Here is a 19,026-nt window from a genome sequence, read left to right as displayed (position 1 = left end):
GAAATGAACAGTTAATTCTTGGTTAATAACATTCTGGGGAGATGCTAAGAATCTCTGAGAATTCAGCCATCCCAAGGTGCTGAGAATTCAGCCATCCCCTTTGGCTTCATGGCTACTCTTTGTCACATAGTTCTGGAATAGTCGTCATCGTTTGGAAAGGTTTGCATATACCATCCATTTTCAGAAAATAATGATCATTTAATGTTCAAAGTTTTGATCCAAATACTGTTTAAATGGAGCTTTGGCAGCTTAGATAAAATCTGAGATCATGGAGAAACATCTATACCACTCATAAGTCACCGTAAGGGAGCGTGAGTTGTTGGGGTGGATCTCTCTGTTCACCACCATGAGAACAAAATATAACACTTGTTTAAAATTTTTATCTTAAGTACGGGATGTACAAACCTGTTTTGATAAGGATCCTGCTGTCTTTTGTAATGTCGACTGACATCAGTCACAGCCTGAATTTACCAAAGAAAAGGCATTCTTAGTCTTAGAGTTTTGGCAGAAAAAGGAGGTCATTGAAGGGCATACCAGTTTTCATCCTGTTTGGAGAAATTCATGAAGGGATTGTCAAGATTTCGAGTTCAGTTTCACTACTGAAGACTGAATAATAATATCAGCTGTATTACTGTAGTACAAAGAGACTGCATGGCCCCTCCAGCAGCTCTGGACAAGAAGAAGGTACCTACTGAAAGGTAGATGCAACATAAGGAATGTACAGTACAAAAGTAAATTCAGAAGAACTATTAAAAGAGAAGGTGTTTTGTAGGATAGACTGCAGTTACATGATACTTTTTTCCTTTTTTTATTCCCAAAAGCCTAGGTGTAATTACTATAGTAAAACAAAGGCCTGTTCTTAGCACAATCTAGAAAAATGTGTAAGTCATGACCTGTGCTTTGTCTCAAAGACAATTGACTCTATCCATCGAACAAGTACTTCGTGTGGCATCAGCTACATAAGGGTTTGGGGTTCTTTCTTACTCCTCCTGTAAGGGACCTGATGCTGCTTGCTGCAAAGACAGGTGGGACTTTGGGGCAGACTGCGCTCGGTTTGGTGATGGACTGCTTTCGAGGTCCTTGTGGATCCCTTGTGTCCAGTCTCAGAAGTTTCCCAGAAGTCAGAAGACTGCTGGGAGCAGTCTGATGTGCATAGACTAGGTACATCAAGTCCCTGGTGCCCTCAGAGCACTTCAGGGTGCTCTGAAGAGCAACGGAGGGCAGCAACAGCAGGGTAATCCATCCTTCAGCTCACAGAGTAACAAGTTGGGCTGCTGAGGCAGGCGGCATTGGGTCAACCTGAAATCTGCCTCTGGCACCCAGGGGAAGCCTGGAAGTACATCAACATGTGGGATTTCCTCCGTGGCACATTTATCTGCCCTGTGGATGGAGCTGGCGATTCGTACTGCTTCTAGGTGACCCTTGCCCAGCCATGTGCACAAGGGGATCTCTCATCTCCCTTGTATGCGAATTGATCCCATTTATCCCCCTTCTTTCAAACATTTAAGATAGAAGATGTTGCCTTTGGCCTTATGAAGATTTGGGTATAGCCTGTGCAGGGTGTCCCTCTCCGCCTTGCCTTCACTCTACCACCAGTCTGTTTAGTTCAGCAGAACTGGTCTGTTTGCCCATTGCATATATAAGACTTGTCAAGATTTGACAAATGAACTACTTGTGCCATGTATGTTTATAGTTTTGTCTTTATTGTGGCACATATGGTATACCTAATGCAGAATCTCATTACTGACAATAGCCTGGATAAGGTGTTTCAGAGGAAGTTACCAGGAATCATCACTGGGCAATTACAGGCGGTCTTGCCTTCTTGAGGAAGATGTTTTCATAACCTTGTCACTCATAGCTGGTTAAGCGCTTTGAAAAGTGACCTGTTCTTCACTCTGTGTTCTTTTTTAGCAGGAGAACTTCTCATTGTCTTTATAAAGGGATTTTTTCTTTTATTATTTGTATTACAGCAGAACAGCAGGGTCCAGGGGCCGGATGAATTGGGGTGCCTTTGTTTTAAGTTGATTTGTGTATGAATAGAGGAAGAGACTCACTGTTCCAGAGATGTTCTTGCTTTCAAATGGGGGAAAATGTCAGATCCAAGAACCAGTCTAAATCAGCTGAATAGATGGGATCTACTAGAACATATCATCTTTCAGCATGCCGGGGTTAATATCCACTTAGGCTGTTATTATTACAATTTTTAATATTAGTGTTTCTATTTTCCTTTTGCAATAGAACTCCATTCTGTGATGCAGTTTGGCTCTGACTCAAAACCAGGGGGGTTCTCCATGAAAATATTTAACATAGTTGATTATAAAAATCCCAAAGTGAATTCATAGCTTGCTTGATTGTTAGCTTATTTAGAGTAGACGAACTAAAATATTTGTGGCTTAAATATTTCTGACTTAATATTTTTAGATACTTGGTAAATACTATAATCTAGAGATCGAGAGAATGCATTTAGAGCTGCTTAGGTACCATAAAAAGATTGCTTGTTAGATCTGTATATGGAATAATTGCTTTGGGTCAAGTGAGGTTTGAAGTAGCTTGGCGAATGTTTTTTATTGAGGCTGGTTTTCCATGCTACAGCACATAACGGCTTGTGTGTGCCTGTAGAGAAGCTCTGCTGCAGCGCAGTGCCATGGAGGTACTTAGCTGAAGAGCTGAGAGCTGTGCTTTGTCTTACTACCAGGTTATCGATGGGCATTTCCTTCCTTGCTCTGCCTATTGAAAATTACTTGAAAAACATTTTTAAAGAGTAGTTACTAATGATGTACTGTCAAAAAGGAAAGATATGTCAAATGAGCTTCTCCAGGGATCTATCTTTGGCCTAGCATTATTAAAAAATTCTGTTAGCCTCTTTGATGATGGAAATAAGGAACAAAAATATAAAAAGAGCAGATGGCACCAGTCTAGCATAAATTTACACCAACCAACTTTGAAAGAGTTGGTCTAAAGCATAAAATTATTTTGCGAAGTCAGGAAAATCGTTCTTAATTAGTGTGGAAGAATAAAAAAAAATTAAAATTATAACAATGGGGAAGGCTATCTAATGTGCTAATTCAGAATAACTAATTGCTGTAGCCATTGCTGCCTGTAACAGGACAACCCTACGAACGTGGGGCTCTGTACTGACCTGTAAGTTCATTATCAGTTACCATGCAGAATGCAAAAAGTCAAACATTGAACTGAAGGACTGTGTTTAGCGTAAAGCGCTGCCTTCTGAAAAGTGGTGTGGACAAAACTACAAAGATCGCTGCAAAGAGCAAACGAGTGCTAAGGTTTGTTCTTTTAAAGGTGACTTATGACAGAAAGAAGAAGCAAGGTCTGCCTAGTCTAGAAAAAGGCAGGCAAGTAGGGAGACATTCTGCATCCTTGAAGACTGTATGTGAAGTTGTTTGAAAAACGGTGGTGACCAGTTTTTCTTCACGTCCATTGGAGATGACACAAGAGAGTAACGCTGTAGCTTAAGGTTAGATGTTAGGAAGAAACGTCCTGTCAATAGTGGTTACTTCTGGAGATCTTAAAATTTTTGCCACTGAAGACTTTGAGCAGTGCAAAGAAACAGGGTGATTTTGTACAGTTAATTCTGCCACCTTCTAAGAAATGGAAGTAGAACTATTTTTTTAATGATCTGTTCAAACTGAACATGTCAGAGCTTTCTAGCATGATTTGTCATTTGAGAAACAGGAACAAATCCTGTGGCTTTCAGGACCAATCTGTGTGATGTGTGTGTTAGCAATTGAGTGTGCAAGTCATCTTTAGCCACATATATAACTATGTCCTGTTGTCCTTCCTCAACAGTCTCCAAACGTCCACAACTACCCAGATATGGAAGCTGTACCCTTGTTACTAAACAACATGAAGGCGGACCCCGCGGAGGATTCATTATCCACAGACCATTTCCAAACACAGACTGAACCAGTGGACTTGTCAATAAACAAAGCCAGGTCATCCCCTACAGCAGCTTCATCTTCACCGGTTTCCATGACAGCATCAGCCTCCTCCCCTTCTTCTACTTCTACTTCTTCTTCTTCTAGTCGGCCAGCTTCATCACCCACGGTAATAACATCGGTATCCTCAGCGGCGTCTGTACCGTCAGTATTAACTCCAGGTCCTCTTGTGGCCTCTGCGTCTGGTGTTGGAGGCCAGCAGTTTTTGCACATTATCCATCCAGTACCACCTTCAAGCCCCATGAACTTGCAGTCCAACAAAATGAGTCACGTGCACCGTATCCCCGTGGTGGTACAGTCGGTACCTGTTGTCTATACAGCTGTGAGATCACCTGGGAATATGAACAACACTATAGTAGTACCACTGTTGGAGGATGGGAGAAGCCACGTCAAAGGTAAGGTGGAACCAGTTTAGTGCATCTGTAGCACTCTTGTATGAGGAAAAATGTAACAAAGTTTTAAAACTGTTAGGTTACAAACTTACAGGGTCGTTTGCTGAAAAGACACGTAACTTACACTATCGGGAGGAACCTTTGAAAGTCTTATCCCAGATGCTCTTTAAAATAAATAAATATTTTTAAAATGATCGAGGTCAGCAATGGTGTTAGATGCTCAGACAACTCATGGCAAGTTTTGTTCTGAGAGGAATAAATCCTTCCCAGAAGCTGAAGAAAAAGGACAACGGAATAATTACATATACGAGACATCATAGATGAACATGGAAAACTTACCAGGTGATACAGATTTGGCAAGAGAAAGAATGTCAGAGAGATTGTTTCCATACAAAGAGGAGGCAGTCGTTGGGCTGTAGGAATGTGAGAAGGAAAGGCTTTTGGACCAAAGAGTGGTAGCAGATGCAGAGAGGTAGGTTTTATTAAGCTCAAGGAGTGGTAGTGCAATACTTTGAATTAGGTTTCTTCTTCCAGATTAAACAGCAGAAGGGAAGGAAGCCACACGGAGTGTGTGTGTTGGGAATGAGTTTTGCAGACACAGGACCCGAGAGGCACATGGAGGTGTGAAGGAAGGAAGAAAGCACATGCCAGAAGGACAGATACACTCTTGGAGAGGTGTCCAAAGAACACAGAAAGGGGAGCTGGAGAGCAAGAAAAAATGAGAACATAACAGTTACTGAGGGAGCAAAAACTTTTTAGAGATGGTGACATGATAGGTGGAGGAAGAAAAGAGAAAACAGATATGCCCAGATACGTTGAAAAGCGTAGCTTTATAAAGAAGGCATTAGTGGCAGAGATGGGGACATGAGGAAAGGAATGAGAGAGATTCATTTCAAGGTTCATTGCGTGTGAGTGAATAAAATATGGCTAATTCTCCCCTGAAATGAGGTACTGCTTGAGGCGGAAAGCGAAGGTACTGACAGATAACCTTACTTTAGGGCTTATGAGACTACAGGGCATTTAGTAATACATCTTATAACATCTCTTGTGTACCTAATTGTATAATGAACGGGTCTCTACAACTAAAAGACCTTTTTTCTTCAACTCTCCTGTCTGTTTTTGATATACTGGTGACTGTGTGTTATTCTACAGGACTACAGTGATGGGTCATTCTGATGTTTAGTAGCATCCTGTTGTCGATAAATCTTTGGTTCTCCTCCCATTCCCTCAGTACCTGAGCGTGGACTGTGCCCTCTCAACAGGCTTGGACATAGGAAACGAGTTCACAGCTGATCCGGGTTTTGTTTTAAGCCTCAAAATGATGGTTTAAGAAATTTTATTGCACTTCATACAATGATGTAATTTTAGGACTTTGTGCCGTTATGTCAAGAAATGATGAATGAAAGCAAAACTTTTCACCATGTTGTCTGGGAAAAAAAGAGAAAGGAAAGTTTTAGTCTGCATTTTGATTTTGGAGCTTTTGAGCCGCACCTGACCTTGAGCTCATCCAGAATTTTTCCCATTTGTTTTCTTTTCAAAGGTGCTAGTTGGCTCTGGTAGTAGTCTCCTGTAGAGGAAGCACCTCCTGATCTTGTAAAACTGGAACTTTGCTACCCCAGTTTCGTCAACAAAATTCCGGAATTTAATGTGCCATAGGGATTTCAGCCCACGAACTCCAGGCCTCCTGAGCTGCCCTGACAATATCGCCTTTGTGCTATTATTGGCAGAGATCATTAACCAGCCCTGCAGCACTTACTAATGTACAGCTAAAGAAAAACAAGGGATTAAGCGTTCTTTATTTTTTTTTTCTCATCAGTTGTACCCATTTTGCTATCACTAATTCTTTTGATATAAATGTTCAGGTTAATTTGAATGAATACAATAGAAGAATAATGGGCAACAGTCCGCTCTAGGTAGTCATCTTCTCTCAGCTTTTGCTGGATTGTGGTTTTCTTTCTTTAATGTAAAACAATATAAATAATAAAATGCAATGATGTTGCATAAATTAACTGATTAAATAAATTTCATATGTGGTTAGACTAACTTCCCTTCAGTGGTCAGCTTTCGTGCTGAAAACAAGAAATAAATGTACACAGATGCCAACAGGACATTGCTGTCAGATTGAATTGGTTGCTAATCCTCTACCAGCTGAAGGAGAAATGCAGTTTCAGGATCATCTAGAGTCACTACTTTCAACTTTTACATGGACTTGATCATTTTCAGAAACAAAAAAAAATGCATGCTGAAACAAAGTCAATCCACAGTTAGCATTGGCAGCATTTGTCCCATAATCTGTGTGTTGTTGCTGCTTTGGGGCTAAATCAGAGACCATGTTGATGATCCAGTGGTGTGGTTGGGAAGCACTTAAAATTATATTTTACATTAGTCGGTATCCAAGTCTTTTTCACTTGAATGAGACTTAGGCACTTTCCTGAAGAAAGATACTTTCAATGCTAAAATTAATGAAAATGACATTAGACTTAAGTTCAGACCTCACCGGTTTTTGTAGATACAGGTACTTAAGGGAAGAATGCAAGAAACAGGATATAGAGAAAGGTTTTTTCCCTGTTATTCCCAGTTTTATTTTCCTCATGCTAAATTTTCCTCTTCCTTCCAGGTTTAACTAGAACCATTTCATTTTTAATTTTATTGCAAAACCTTCTCTGGCCACCACCATCCCTCTAATCCTGCCTCCAGGCATTTTGCTCGGGTGGCTTTCTGCTTCCTCTGATGCTTCCCAGGAACCATACAGTCCACCTTCCTCTCTCTCAGACAAAACTGTCCTCCCAGTGGCTGCTTTTCTAGGCAGTTCAAGCAAATACTTCTTTCTTCATGTTCTGTTTGAATTCTCTCTTCCCTCCAGCACAAGAAATCACTATCTCCTCTTCTGTTTCCCCCTCTTTTTCTATTTTTCCATTTTTTCTAGTGCTTCCCATCTTGCTGACTGTTCGAGTGCCATTTTCAGCAGCTCTGCTTCATCTCTGCCTCCTTATCTGTTAATATTTCTAACCCGTACTGTTGTCATCTCCTCTGCCGCTGCGCATGGCGTCATTCTCCATGGCGTCATTCATCCTGGCATTCTGTCGCACCTTCCTTCAGGAGAGTCTCAGATCTCCTTTTCTGCCTCCCAATGTGCTGCTCATTTCTGCTCTTTGTCCTGCCTCCTCTCTCCTATTTTTTACTCATAAGGTTTCCCGTTAAATCAAACCCTTTCTGCAGCATTGAAAACCAGATGGGTTTGCAGAGAATTAGCTCTTGTATATATGAGCTGCCGGCAGCATCCTGTCAGGTCCTGTGCCACGTGCTATACCCCAAGGGGGGCAACGGGAGCCAGGGGTATCAGGCTACAAAAGCATCTTTCTGTCAGATTGATGCTTTTTGCAGGATATAAACCTCTCAGTTCACCTAGCATAAATCCAAATCAGGATCGAAGCATTTTTAGGAATTTATTAACAACACATAATTAGAAGGTAATCAGTGGACGATATATTCAGCATCAGTAATACAACATGAGCCATTTACAAAATTTTACTAAATTCCTACAAATTTCTAACACTGTTCTGTAATCCCACAACACTGACAGGCACACATGCACAACATGGTTACATGGTTACATGCAGACTCCCCTGCCGACCATGGACCTTCCCCTCCTGCCATCTCCCTGATGCACTGGGGAGGAGGCACCCCAGGGAGACCCCAAAGTGGGGGTCTCTGTGTGCTGCCCCTACACCGCCAGGCGAGCTGTGCAAGTTGCCCCCTACAACCTAATCCTCATGTTATTTCATATCGAATCATAGATTCTATGCACAAAACGTAGTAATGTGTTAGGGCTGTCGGGGCACGGAGGGGACGGGAGCCAGGCACAAGTTCCCCTGGGCACCACAGGTCCGGGCTGCACCCTCCGCCAGCCCCTACAAAGTGGCAAAGAGATGAAGTTCACTTCCTTCAGCGGTCACCACTGTTGTCTTGTCATCCAAAGCCTTAAAAAGCACTTGGAGATTTTTTTCTGCATGGAGTAGGTGGTGACCACTAGACATTATTATACATTAAAGTATTCCAGAGCATTAAAATCCTATGAAAAACTCTTTCCTCGCCTTTTTTTCTCCCTGTTCAGCAATGGTGAGGATTGCTAAAAGGTGTAATTAGAGGCACAGCAGGTAGCAGCACCTATAGATAAAGTTGCCTGATGGTTTCTGTTAAAACCCTGTCTTTGGTTGCTCAAAGTCTGTCTATATGTTTACCATCTAGGCTAACATTTTCCATGCTGTGTGTCTGACTCAGGCTATTTCTTTTTTTTTCTTTCTTTCTTTTTGAGGAAAGTTTCAAGAAAAAACTATTCCACTCTTCCATGTAGCATTTTCCATGTTGAAAAATTTATTCCAGCTTTTTTTGGTGAAAAACTCTAGAACCTCTGTGGTTTTGTGCCATGAACCTCAAGTTTGGTTTGGACCATTGTCCTTTTTTTGTCTTTATAAGCACATGCGGAAACTAAGCCAAGTTTGGAGATCTGAAAAAAATATGAATTGCCTTAAAGGGTAAAGCAAAAAAAACCTTTGGCTGGGAAGAGGCAAGGAGAAGGTTGGAAGGGACTGGGCAGTAGGGAGAGGGGCAGGATAGAAGCGGGGGGGGAGGGGCGGTGGGGAGATGGCTACAGATTTGTGAACATGTTCAGGAGGAAAAGTGGGAAAGGGTTGGAGACAGAGGAAGGGGGAAGAAGCAAAAGGAGGGTAGGAAAGAGATCTGGGCAGGGTGAAGGGGAACAAGGAGAGGCTCAGACAGATGGGAGTAAAAGGGCCTGCTATGGCAGCAACATGTTCCCTACAAACTCTGGTCCCATTAGCCTGAGTCTTTCCACTGCTTTGCTTTCAGAAGATATCCACGAATACTACTGGCAAATCATGTCCCTCTAGCAGCAAGTTTTGCCAAAGATAATATCCTTAAAAATTGTTTTCTGTAGTTCAGAAGAGTTACTCCATTCATTGAAGGGCCTTTTAGAAACTCCCTCCTGATGATGGTGCACCAAGGACCTATGCAACGTTGATATTTCTGGGGTTTTGGGTTCAAGTTTTTGGGTTCTCACTCTTAGGGGTTTTAAAGTTTTCAGAAGACACAACCACTTGCAAAATCCAGCAGTCAGAATATTATAAATTTAAATTTGCCAACTGAACTTCATCTGCATCCCGTGTACGTAAACATCCGTAATGACATTGGCGTGGACTATTTTTATATTACTATGTCTGTGTATAGACCTAGCAGAAATACACAGATTGTGTCTTTTCACAGTTTACACATGCCATATTCCTTACTGTAGATACATTAATAAGTAGTAAATACAGTACCTTTTGCTACAGATTTTTCTGCGACTTAAAACAGGTAATACTACTAGATTACCTTATCCACTGCCCTTGTTTTTTTTTTTAAAGTACAGCCTGTTATTTCTGCCTACTGTAAAGTTTATTCCACAAAAGTAAATGCAATTTGTAGTACAAAGGTAGAAATTTAGAGAACCTTTCCATATGTTTAAAGGTCAGATTATATGGTCTGTTTGTATAAATTATGCTATGGAAGAGACTCTTAATTAAAACCAGTAGTGTTGCCTTTTTTATTCATGTGAAGCGATTATCCTTTCTACATTTTAGTAGATGGTTATTTTGGATTTGAGTTGCATTGAGGCGGAGAGTTTCTACTTTAGCTGTAATTTTTTTGTTGTTACACACAAAAATCTTTTGCGACTGTACGTATTCCAACCTGTCCACCTCCACCCCCCTGCCCCCCAAAATGTTCAGTGTCTCTCCCCCTGTTTGCTTGGTTCGTCTGGAAGAAATATTAGTGGTTCTTGGAAAGGAGAAGCAGGTTGGCAATGGCTAGCCAGGAAAAGAAGGAGGCAGAGGAGAGGCTTGTGTTCAGGGTGGGACCTGTGTTACTGGAGATGGTGCATATATTTAAGAACTAGAGTAAATAGTAATTCTTGCCAGCATGGAGAGTTAAAACACCGGTTGCAAGAAATGCTGTGGTATTTGAAATGGAGAAGGAGGTTGCTTGAAGACAAAGTAGCTTGGGTTGACTACGGGGAGTCCCATAAACAGTCTTCTACTTAAATCTCCAGAAAAGTCCTATTTCTGTTGACTCACTAGTGACATGCTTAGGTTTTTCCTCTGTAGAAGCACATGCTCTTCTAAGATTTAACAGTGGATTCAACATCATGTATGTTTTTAAATAGGAGCAGGTTTGGGGAGGGGAATGAGGTAGATGTGTATTCCAGCTTTATTTGTGAAGCCCAGCGTAAGGAGGATGAGGAAGTCCATTTCGACATATCCTGAGTCCCTGCACCTTTTGGCAGCTGTTAATTCCTTTTCTTCCACGCAAAGAATGCTTCTGGTCCTTCAGCTCTGTATTCTCACCAGGGCTGAGCTTTGATCTAGTTGCTTTTATCCCACAAATTTGGATCCAGTGGAAACACATGCATAAAACTTCTTATTTATTTCATCCCTGCCTTGGACCAACCTGCTGGAAACTTTCTTGTGTCTAAAATATCTCTAGACTGTTGCAGTGTGTAAGTTGCAATCTGCTACCATTTTGTAGTGGCTTTGCAATATTTTATTTAATATTAAATATACTCTGTCCTTACTGTTTTCCCTGTTTACTTTTGGTGATAGAGTATTTGTATATTGGATACTCGGTGAGATATAAATCTCGGTAGTCTCAGTATTTTGTTTTTTGTGTAGATGAGGTCTCGTGGCATTCAAGTAGCTTAGAAAGAGAAAAGTCCTTTGCTTAAAAAAATAGTGGTGTATGTTTATGTATACAACCCAATGACAGAGATGCTTAAATATGTGCATATATTACATCCATGCAATCACTCTCACCTCTGTATTTCTCCACACAGCTATTCTTTTACAGGTTTATGGCAAATTATTTGACTGGTGAAATGATTTTAAATATTGCCTTTGATTGGATTGTAGCAATTAATATTCTCTGGTAGATTAGTTACACTGTGTGTTCAGTGCCAATTCCCATTCTCTGTGAACCATAGCTATGCTGGGTGCAGTTAACTGCTCTAGCCATATAGTCCCATAAAATCTCAATAAAATCTGAAAACTGTGGAGTATGGGTAATCTTGCTATAAATTGTAATAAAAATTACCCCTGTAGACTCTATATTCTGACCATTAAGTTCATGGATACTGCTGCTTTGTACATAAAGTTTTATGAAATAAATCGACCAATTCTGCTGCCCCTACTAGACACCAAGCTGTTTTGATTGAAAATCTGATAGGTGCGCTCAGAGTGTTTTCCAACGCATAAAGTGTTTTTAATGAACGTTAAACAGAAAGAAAGATGCCATATATGTGCTTCATACAGTATGGACCAGCTTAGGAGGAGAAAATCATGAATGCCACCATTCCCACAATGAGTGCATTTGTTAGGTCCATAAAGCCAGGATTTGTTTTCCTAAAACACGTTAAGTAAACCTGAGTATAACACTTATTCTCTCAGAGTTTCATTGCAAATAGCTCTTGTACATCTGCATTGGGAAGTGTTGCTTCCACCATTCAAAATGCGCAGTGGCATCTGTGTTGTTCTCCTGCTGGGGGACTCGGTGTTGGTCCCCTGTTCTCTGTAAACCTGCCAAGAAGGGGGATGTTCGCTCATATCTGCTCGCCGTCTGGAGACAGATGTCAAGCTACATCAAGCTACAGCATTAAAACCTATTTTCGAAGAGTAAATGAGAAGGATGGAGATGAGTTGGTCCCTCTACTTGGCGTTCGGTCCACCCAGATGCGTTTTTTTATCAGAGGTATTTGAAACAGTGGCAGTTTAAGAAACAGCAAAACAAGTCACCGTTGGCCAGCAGTTTCCTTCTTGCGGTATTTCAGGCACTGAATTGTGTCATATGCCAAATGCAGAGACCAAAGTTACAGTTTAGACACTTCAGTATTCATAACTGTTGGCAGATTATTGGTTTTAATGATGATTACTGTGTCCCCTTGTGAATTACTCCTCTTCCAAATTTGCCCACTAGGGCCCTGAGGCCAAAGATCATTTTCTTCAGCGTTGCTGCTGGGGACCGAGATGCCTCTATGGCATTAGGCAAATGGTGGCAGATGGGGAGAGAATGGGAGCAAGCGAGGCCGCACAGTGCTGTTGTTGCTCTTGTCCCATCTTCAGGCGCTTACTGAGATCCCCCAGACACTTTTGCTCCTTTCCCCGAAAACCAAGGCATGACGGAGTCGCATAGCAAAGGCTCCTCTCCTCCCCTTCCCAGCAAGGAGCGGGTTTGCAATGGCTCAACAGGGCACTGAGCCACTTTGCTCTGCCAGGGCTGGTACCCCAGCACTGTCAAGAGAAGGGAGGGGGGCTCACACACCGAATTCCCCATGCAGTCCACAGAGGTGGGTGGGCTCAGCATCCCTGAAGGCACCCATCTACATCTGCTGGCTGTATGGGAGGGTTAGGGCAGTTGTATTTGCAATGCAGGTGTCTGAAGACAGGAGGTGAGAGGCTCTTCCCTCCCCTCTCAGTGTCACCCAGCTCCTGATGTGCAGGGCTCTGAGAGAGGATGGGGGCTGATGGAATGTCAGTTAGGTGCCATTGGGTCATGGGGTCATTGTGAGTGGCAGATTATTATTATTATTAGGTTCAAACTACATCTTTCACAGTGTTTCTGACGCTGGCAGATTGTAGCATATTGTGCTAAAGCACAAGTGCTATGTAATTTTCTTAACCATATTTTCCAATACCATCCTTCTGGGAGTTTGACAGCAAATGTCACTTTCTTACTTCAGTCCTTCCAGCTCTACAGACACATGGACACACTTGTGTGTAACAGCAGTACTAATGAGATTCTTGTAAGTGTAAATTTTGGGGTGTTGGGTAGTATTTGGGTTTCCATTCCTAATGGAGGTTAGTGCAAAGCGACCGTTGCTTACAGCTAGAGATAATCTTCTTTTAGCTGCTGTATGCCAGCATGCACTGGAAGCACCTGGAGAGGAGTTTCTAAGAAAGACATTTGGCAACAGCAAGCATGACTCTTTCTGGCTTATTTGAGGTACCTCACGTTTCTGCATAATTTAAATTTCCATTGCAATAAAAATCTGTGGCTATGTTTGCGAGAGCAAACACGTCACCCGGGTGTGGATCAGAGCTAGCAAGCCCAGAGGGGCCTCCCCACCATCCAGGCTGATGTCTTACCTAGCACGGGCCTTGGTGTTCCTCTCCCCACTGCAGACCTGCGTAACGCTGCTTGTGGCTGGCAAGTCTAGTGGGTGGATGTCAGGGCCACTTGCAAATCCCGTCATGAGCAGTCATTTCAATTAGCGGGTTGAATATTAGGCATCCTTCAGAGAAAGCAGGGTGGGGAGTTTAATATGTGAAACAAAAGCAAATGGACTCTGAACTTGGAAATCCTTTCAAAAAGCAGAAATAGATTTTGAATTATTTTAAGAGAGCAACTAAGCATGACTCAGTTTTTATTGCGATGTGGTGAATCAGCAGGCCTGCATGTATGTATGTTTACAAAGTTATTAGCATAGAAGTTAATTTAATGCAGAAAACTGAGGTTTTAAGATAAAGTGAGACAGGGGCTTCAATATTTCAGGCTGCTGAAATTTTCTCTTTCTGCTTTTACACCAGCAAGCATCATCTCATAATGAGTCATTTTGGCATTAGTTAATACTACATGGCTTAGCCATAAAGAGAGGCAAAACTCCTGACGGTTACTTAGTTTTCTCCTGCTCTTAAATATTTCATTCGTCTTTAACCCAAGGGACTCATATTTGCCTTTAAATCAAAGATAGTGTGTAGACATGAAATTACTTCTAGTGGGTCTTCGTGAGCCTACTGATGAGATGAATTTTCATCCCTTTCACTCACAGGAAATTTGACTGGAGAAAATAAATCAGGTTGTGGTAACTGAAAACTGCCAGTGGTGATAGCAGTCGGTTAGTGTATGGCCCTTCTCATGCCAAGAAGGGCCCAGATTCAGGCCATCTACAGGCATCCAACTACAGGATTTCTGATGGCACTTGGCCTTGCCCTACCAGGTGATAGCACTTGAGCTGCGTATCCCTAAATAATCACTGGAAAGAAGCAAAGCGATTAGGACATATTCGGGTGAGGTCCAAATACGACAGATGGGATAGCGTTTACCCACCAGCCTAGTAACACCAGCACATGTGTGAGAAGTGAGAGGAGGCGTTCTGGGCTCTTGTCAGCCTGGAGAGATTTAAATCCACAGTCCCCCCTTCCTAGGAGATGCCCCCATGTGGACAGGAGCACCAGTTTAGAGAGTGGAAAAGGAGAAAAATACCCTGATGGCGTGGCCCTGTGCTCAGGTTATTCCCCTGGGAAGGTGGAGGCTGCGTCCTGTTCCAAGGGGTTCATCTGCCCTTAGCAGCTGGCGGGCTGGATCCTTCCCGGAGATTTTGCTTCCATGACATGGCTAATCCTGTACCCGACTCAGCCGAGTGCCAGAAAGCACAAATTCAATCAGTGCTCATTAGAAAGTTGCTGTGCAAGTTTAAGTCTGTTCCAGCATTGCAGAAGGGGCAATGTTGTCGTGAGAAACAGGATCAGGTATTGTCTGGCCCCGCACAGCCAGCATAAATTTTAAAGCCAAAAACTGTTTAGTTTGATAGAAATAGAAGCAAGCTTATATGTGATCCAGATCAGATTTTCTCCTACTGGCAACTGACAGTTGGCAGATACAATACTAATGATGGTAGACCAAGTTCTGGAGTATTTACAGGCTGGTATGTGAGACCCATTTGCACATCTTACCTTAAAACAAGTGCAGAGAGTGAATTCGCTCGTACCGCCCAAAGGGAAACTCCTTTGTGATACAGTTTGGCAAAGGGGCCATTGAGAAGTGATTGCATGTATGTACATGCATCAAGAGCAATTCTTTGTACTTTCTTTAGCAAAAAGGATCATTGTTTCTTGAGGCTAACAAGGATGGAAGGTTGCAGCCTTCAGCACTTGCAGACGTTCTTAAATAACTCCCCTGGCTCCCCAGTCTTTTCAGCATGGAGTGCTAACAGCTTGCTGCTGTAGCTCCTGTGCACTCTTTCAATGACACCTTTGTCCCAAGAAAGCAGTCTCTGACTTGTTTCTTTTTGCTTGTCTCACCTTAGCCTCATTCACACTTCACAAAACCACTGGATAGCTCTGTCAGACAAATCTTGCGTTTCAAGAGGAGTAGCAAGGGCAAGAAAACCAGCTCACTTTTAAGGCTTGAACTTTATTAGTGAAATGTGTCTGCCTGTGATAGGGAGGACTCAATTCAGTAACCCAGCTGGGTTCCTTCTGGACCCGTGGTCCGAAGTTCAAGGAAAAGCTTGGTCGTCAGAACAAGGTACAGCACTAAGGGAGGTTAAAATGCACTGGCATGTTTTGTGGGCTCTCCTTCACCTTGCTTGCCAATTGCATTCCATTACTCACTTGTCCTCCACCTTTTCATCTCATTTGCTAAATTATCTCTTGCCTGCATCTCTTCTTTCTTTCCAGTTTGATGTTCGTTAGGCCAATAATTACTCTTAATTCAGTGTTTATGAACTGCTGCTGGTATTTATAAAACTTGGTGCCAGCAGTTCGACAGTTGTTCTTAGATGTCCAAGAGAAAGTCAAAGCTGTTGATGTAAGTAGGAGTCATGAACTCTGAATGTATAAAAATCCTGTACTGCAGTTTGCACACTGTAGTGAGTGGTGAGGAGGAGATATCTGTTAGGCTTTTGGCCAGTTGGTTATTCACATGGCTCATTTGTGGAAGGAGAATAGCTTTAAAGGCTGTTTTTCCTCACAGCAGCTGCAGCCATGCTGATGAGAAAACAGGGCAGTTTACACCAGCTGGCAGTGGCGAAGTTCAGCCTCCTGGTTAGTCACCTCAGCTCCCCAGCGCCTCGGCCACCCAAGTCTGCAAGCTGAGAAGAGGTCACAAATGGAGGAGGGGACAAAAAAGGGTATCTATGTGGGCCAACATTAAAAAATAAGGAAATAATCCCTAGATCGTTCTCTAATTTAATTATCATCTTTAGTTAGGTTCACTGCAAAACTATAACAAAAAATGTTCTTGAATTGCCCGCCTTTGAATTTGCCCACTGATACGTTTCCGTTCCTCGTCTTTTGTTCTCACCATGCTCAAGTGTCACAGCACCTCGTGATGTGCTCAAACATTGGTGTCTGCTGGGGCAAACTGTGCCCAGTGGGGTGCAAAAGTACAACCCCGTTGGCAACTTCATGGCTATGTTAAGAGTACACAGAGTAGGGTTTACCTCGCCGAGCAGAAACAAAAAGAAGGTAGCGTTTTAGTGTAACTGAGAATTTTCATCCTAGCACATTCCTCTGGTAATCTAAAACCAACACCAAATATCATCGGAGTCTCAATAATATCTTAAGAGCTGGCAATCTGCAATAATAATGAAACAGTGTGTCTTAGAAGGAGCAAAAGTACGTAAGACTTTTCATACACATTTATACTGTCTCTTTTTATGGAGGTGTATTCACACTTAAGAGATCAAAATTTGTGTATAACAACTGTATCACAGATTAAATTATGTAACGTGATTTCAAGTTAGTCTTAGGTTTAAACATTAAGAAAGTTTCTGAGCTAGCTACTTAAAACTTTTGCTGTAGTGTAAATCAGATTAAGCCACTGTTAATACAAAGTATCGCATACATAGTTTTTTGTTACAATTTCATTTACAAACATTAGCTTTCACATACAGCAGCATTTAAATATCGGGCAGATACAAACATATAACTTCTTGTAACGAGATTCACATTAAGAAAAACTGAAGAAGTAATGAAGTAAGTAATAATAATCTCATACTTAAAGTTGCTTTTAAGAAGGAACACGAGGGAACAAGGCATCCTCAGAAATAGCACTTCTTTCCACATAGTTTTCTGGGGCAAAATCATGACTAGATGGTTCAGTTGCTCTTAAATCAAATACTAGATTATCCTTAATGCTCAGGTACACATTGAATACCATCACATGTAAGTCGTGATTTTAAGAAGCACAGTCAGAATGGTGCTCATTCTACTTAAAACAAATGTTTTGAACAATTTCTAAGTTGCTGTACGTTTGTCTCATGCAGGTCATTGTTCATTGTCAACAGTCTTTGCTTTGATAAGCAAAAGGTGTTTCTTTACCACACATGAAGAGATAATAAGCAGTCCAAATGTAGCCAGTATTACTGAGGCACCTAAACTAGCAGAAAGCTAATACAAGTCACACTGTGCATCTGTAAATGCATTGTGCTTCCAGAAGAGATTGTTGCATCAGCTTGCTGAACATATTTTAATAGTATTTTCTTTATGAAGTTCTTTAGCATTAAAAAAATGCAGCTGAAGGGTAGTTATAAGCACTCACTGTTCTTTTAGTCAGAGGTAGTTCACAGCTAAGACATAAATTAAAATTTAAGACCAACTTTTCCTCGAGTCATCACTCATTTGGGGAGGGCTTTCTTTTCAAGAGCCCAGCTATTCATCAGTGCTACTTTTATGGCTGCACAGCTCCTGGAGTATCTACAGCCCTCCCTCAGTCCCTCTTCTAGAGTCAGTGAACATGGTACCATGGTGAAATGGGAAATTTAACCGTGACTTTTGGAGCTGCTGTCTAGCTGTAGGCCCACTGAACTGTTCATGATCTCTAAAGGGAGCCTGTGATACCTGTTGTCCAGGGCTGTGGTTAGCCAGAGCTAAGTAGGAATGACAGCTACCTTTCTTGAAAAGCACGTCGCAAGACCCAGAAAGTGTCCTATCTCTCATGCTGCAATACAGGAGAGCACAAGCTAACAAATTCAATAGTTAGCTTTTTAAACAAATAATCTTGGATACCACTATTTCACCTGGCCAAACAAAACAAACACATACTTAAACAAATCTTTTTGCCTGTCTTCCCCTTCCCGCTCCTCCCTCGCAGGGTCAGGCATCTCTCCAGCTTTACTCTCTACTCCAGCTGCTTTTGGTGTCTCTCAGCACTTACTAATCCTACATGGTATTTCACGGGTGAGGAGGAATGTCTCTTTCTTTACATCACCTCTGAAGTTTGTCTCTGGCTCTGTCCCCTGACACAAGCAACCCCCAGTTCCTCTCAGGACTATCCCAGGTCACACTTGTGCCCCATAGTCCTCCTCACACCTGTCTCTTGGTTTCCTCCCCCTGCCCATATGCGGGTTGTGCTTACTTCCCTTTGCAGGGCAGCAGCCAGGCTAAGAGAGAAGGCAGGTAGCCTACCTTTCTGCTCTCCTTTCCTTTCCCATCTCTTTTTGGCACAAAACGTAACTCTGGTGGGTTGATCTTGGCTGGCTGCCAGACGCCCCACGCTCTCACACCACTCCCCCTCCTGAACAGGACAGTGTAGAAAAGAGCTCATGGGTGGAGATAAAGACAGGGAGATCACTCGCCAATTACTGTCACGGGCAAAACAGATTTGACTTGGGGAATATTAATTTAATTTGTTGCCCCCTTTTTCCCGGGCTCAACTTCACTCCTTCATTCAGGGGGATGGGGAATGGAAGTTGTGGTCAGTCCATAAGAGCTCCTCTCTGCTGTTCCTTCCTCCTCATGCTGTTCCCCTGCTCCACCAGGGTCATTCAGGTGAAGGGGAGTCTCTGCTCCACCATGGAACAGCACGTCCTCCTCTCATTCCCCTCTCACCTTGGTGTCTGCAGGGCTGTT

General features: G+C 42.3%; 1 protein-coding gene across 1 annotated transcript; it reads left to right on the top strand.

Moving 5' to 3' along the window:
• The first annotated feature begins 268 nt into the window (after positions 1-268).
• Positions 269-6,011, top strand: LOC104081058 (Krueppel-like factor 12). The gene is made up of 3 exons (XM_009583653.1): positions 269-276; positions 3,798-4,351; positions 5,889-6,011. Exons 1-3 carry the CDS (start codon positions 269-271, stop codon positions 5,906-5,908), a joined length of 582 nt encoding a protein of 193 aa, XP_009581948.1. The 3' UTR covers positions 5,909-6,011.
• Positions 6,012-19,026: the final 13,015 nt, after the last annotated feature.

The sequence above is a fragment of the Fulmarus glacialis genome, unplaced genomic scaffold (genome assembly GCF_000690835.1).
Source record: "Fulmarus glacialis isolate BGI_N327 unplaced genomic scaffold, ASM69083v1 scaffold9838, whole genome shotgun sequence".
NCBI lineage: Eukaryota > Metazoa > Chordata > Aves > Procellariiformes > Procellariidae > Fulmarus > Fulmarus glacialis.
The sequence above is the reverse complement of the archived record's forward strand: the minus strand, read 5'-3'. Positions and strand labels throughout refer to the sequence as shown.